The following is a 2,529-nucleotide window of genomic DNA, read 5'->3' as shown; positions in this document are numbered from 1 at the left end:
AAACTTCCTGAGATTAAAGTCAGAACGTTCTGAGATTAAAGTCAGAACGTTCTGAGATTAAAGTCAGAACGTTCTGAGATTAAAGTCAGAACGTTCTGAGATTAAAGTCAGAAAGTTCTGAGATTAAAGTCAGAAAGTTCTGAGATTAAAGTCAGAAAGTTCTGAGATTAAAGTCAGAAACCTCTGCCCCCCCCCCCCATGTTAAATAAAATTAAAAACACTTTTATTTTTTCAGTGGCCCTAATTCTCTTCCATCCATTTGTGACCATTTTCCTCTATAATCTTTTTCTGCTGTAAACACCAGAATTTCTCCATTGTGGGACAATAAAGGGATTTTCTACTCTATTCTACCATATTCTATTCTAAATATCAGACAGATCTGCAAAATCAAAAATCAATTCAAAGATGTCAAACAGACCATTAGATTAAAACATGCGATCATTTAAACTGCTACAAGGAAAAACAAGAACTGTTGGTTTAAAATGAAACTGATCAGAAAGAAAAACATAATTAGATCTATAAAAGTTGTGACGACCTTTGACCTCTGTGTGTTCTGCAGTGTTTTCAGTCCTGGTTTAAAGGAACCAGCAGTGAGAAGAGAAAATGGTTCAAACCTTTATTTTCTTCTTGAGGTGAAAACCGTGGATAGAAACGTTCAGATAGAAAGAGCTCAGAAAGAAAATAAACCAGGACCTGCAAAGATCCTTTAAGCTCTTTATGTCAAACCTGGAACCGATGGTTAGAAACTGTTTACGTGTAAAGATCCAGCAGCGAGGGAAACCCTGGCAGCCTGTTGACTGACCTCTACAGAACCTCATTGATAAAAAGCGGGTTCTGGTTCTGAGCTCTCTGACTTCATGACGGAGCGCCTTTTTCCTACTAATGTGATCCAGGGATTCCTAAAACCCAAAAAGAAAGAAATAATGTAAATCTAATCCTATAATACTGGTAAATAAAGCTGCCTAGAACATTAGGCCTGAATGCTCCTGCTTGGGTTGAACTTTGACCTCTGGGCAGAAGGCTCTCTGAATGAGAGCAGAACATGGAGGGTCAGGAATGTGCTGCTGCAGCAGGAACGCTGTCGCCCGTCGGGTCGCCGTCGGTTGGTCAGACTGACGGCAGGTTGGGACAGAATCTAGAAATCGATTCTAGAAGGATTTGGACCTTCAGCACCTGAGGAACGGCTCAGTTGGGATTAGATTGAAAGGAGGAAACTTTACTGGGAGAAACTACGGTATGGTATAAAAATATAAAACGAGGAGCAATATTTATGGTTATTTAACCTGTTTTAAGAACTTATTTTATTTCAACTAATTTTTTTCTCTATGTCATTCATTTATTTATAAAAATCTTACTTTGTTAAATAAATAATTGGCTCCAAATGAAATGTTAATTTAAAAAAAGTAAATATACACACACAAATACCCCCTTATTTTCCACTAAAAACACGCTAAATAACCATAAATATAAAAAAACTCCTCATAATAAACCACAAATAGACCTTTGATAAATCTGACGTTTTATTGATCGATTTCCTTCCTCCAGATGTTGTTTCCCTTCACAGCTTGTAGAAAACAGCAAATTTATATATATTTTTTGGCATCATTCATGGCATTGGACTCTTTTTTTTTTTTTTTTTTTCTAAATGTTTTTAATATTATATTAATATATTCCATTTAAGAGTATTACTGCTGCCACCGTCTGTTTTAGAGGGAAAAACATAGTAGGGGTGGCCAATGATTGGCTAATGGTGGCCATGGCCCCCATCTAGCTCCGCCCCTGTGCAGGATCCCTCTGGGACCAAGTCTGCTCCTGTTTTCTCTGTATTTCTGACCCTCCTAAGAAGTTCTCTTAAATCAAGTGTCTCCTTTCCATAAAGTCGCCCTGATGGAACCCATTACCTTCCAGCCTCTCCTCACATGTAGGCTGAGTTCTTTCTCTCCTGGTGGAAAAGAGACGTTAACTCTCTCTGTGATGCTCGTGTCTGCAGTGAATCCCATCCCTTGCAACCTGAAGTCTGAGGCCAAGAAGGCCGCCAAGATCCTGAGAGATTTCACCCAGATCTCCAACAGGACCGGGCCGGATAAACTCATCCCCGGTAGGAGGCGTCCCCGGTGCTGAAAGCGGCTCTAAAACCCCGGATCTGAACCGGCCTGTTCTGTGTTTCAGCTCACATTATAGCCAAGGCCGAGGGTTTGGCCATCATCTCCGTCATCAAGGCCGGCTTCATGGTCACAGCCAGAGGCGGCAGCGGCGTCGTCATCGCCAGACTCGCCGACAGACGTAAGAAGTTGGGTTTTATTGCTTCAGAAACAAAGCGGCTCCTATGAGCGTTTATATAACGATGTAAAGCGTCCAGCTCAGCTCTAACGAGCCTTTCTGGGTCCAGGTTGGTCAGCACCGTCCGCCATCGGCATCGCTGGCCTCGGCGGAGGCTTTGAGATCGGTGTGGAGGTAAGTCAGTTCAATTCTATTCAGCTTATTTCTATAGCTCCAATTCACATCATGTCATCTCAGGTCACTTTCCAG

General features: G+C 41.5%; 1 protein-coding gene across 1 annotated transcript in view; it reads left to right on the top strand.

The window, feature by feature from the left end:
* The window catches only part of sh3yl1 (SH3 and SYLF domain containing 1), a 15,161-nt gene that overhangs the window by 2,205 nt on the left and 10,427 nt on the right, over positions 1-2,529 (top strand). Inside the window, exons 2-4 of the mRNA XM_015394701.1 lie at positions 1,991-2,098; positions 2,170-2,283; positions 2,390-2,458. Of these exons, the coding sequence (XP_015250187.1) occupies positions 1,991-2,098; positions 2,170-2,283; positions 2,390-2,458 (291 nt within the window). The remainder of the gene's footprint in view (positions 1-1,990; positions 2,099-2,169; positions 2,284-2,389; positions 2,459-2,529) is intronic.

Source organism: Cyprinodon variegatus, unplaced genomic scaffold (assembly GCF_000732505.1).
Source record: "Cyprinodon variegatus isolate N-32 unplaced genomic scaffold, C_variegatus-1.0 Scaffold705, whole genome shotgun sequence".
Taxonomy (NCBI): domain Eukaryota; kingdom Metazoa; phylum Chordata; class Actinopteri; order Cyprinodontiformes; family Cyprinodontidae; genus Cyprinodon; species Cyprinodon variegatus.
Note: the sequence above shows the minus strand (reverse complement) of the source record. Positions and strands in the feature narration are given on the sequence as shown.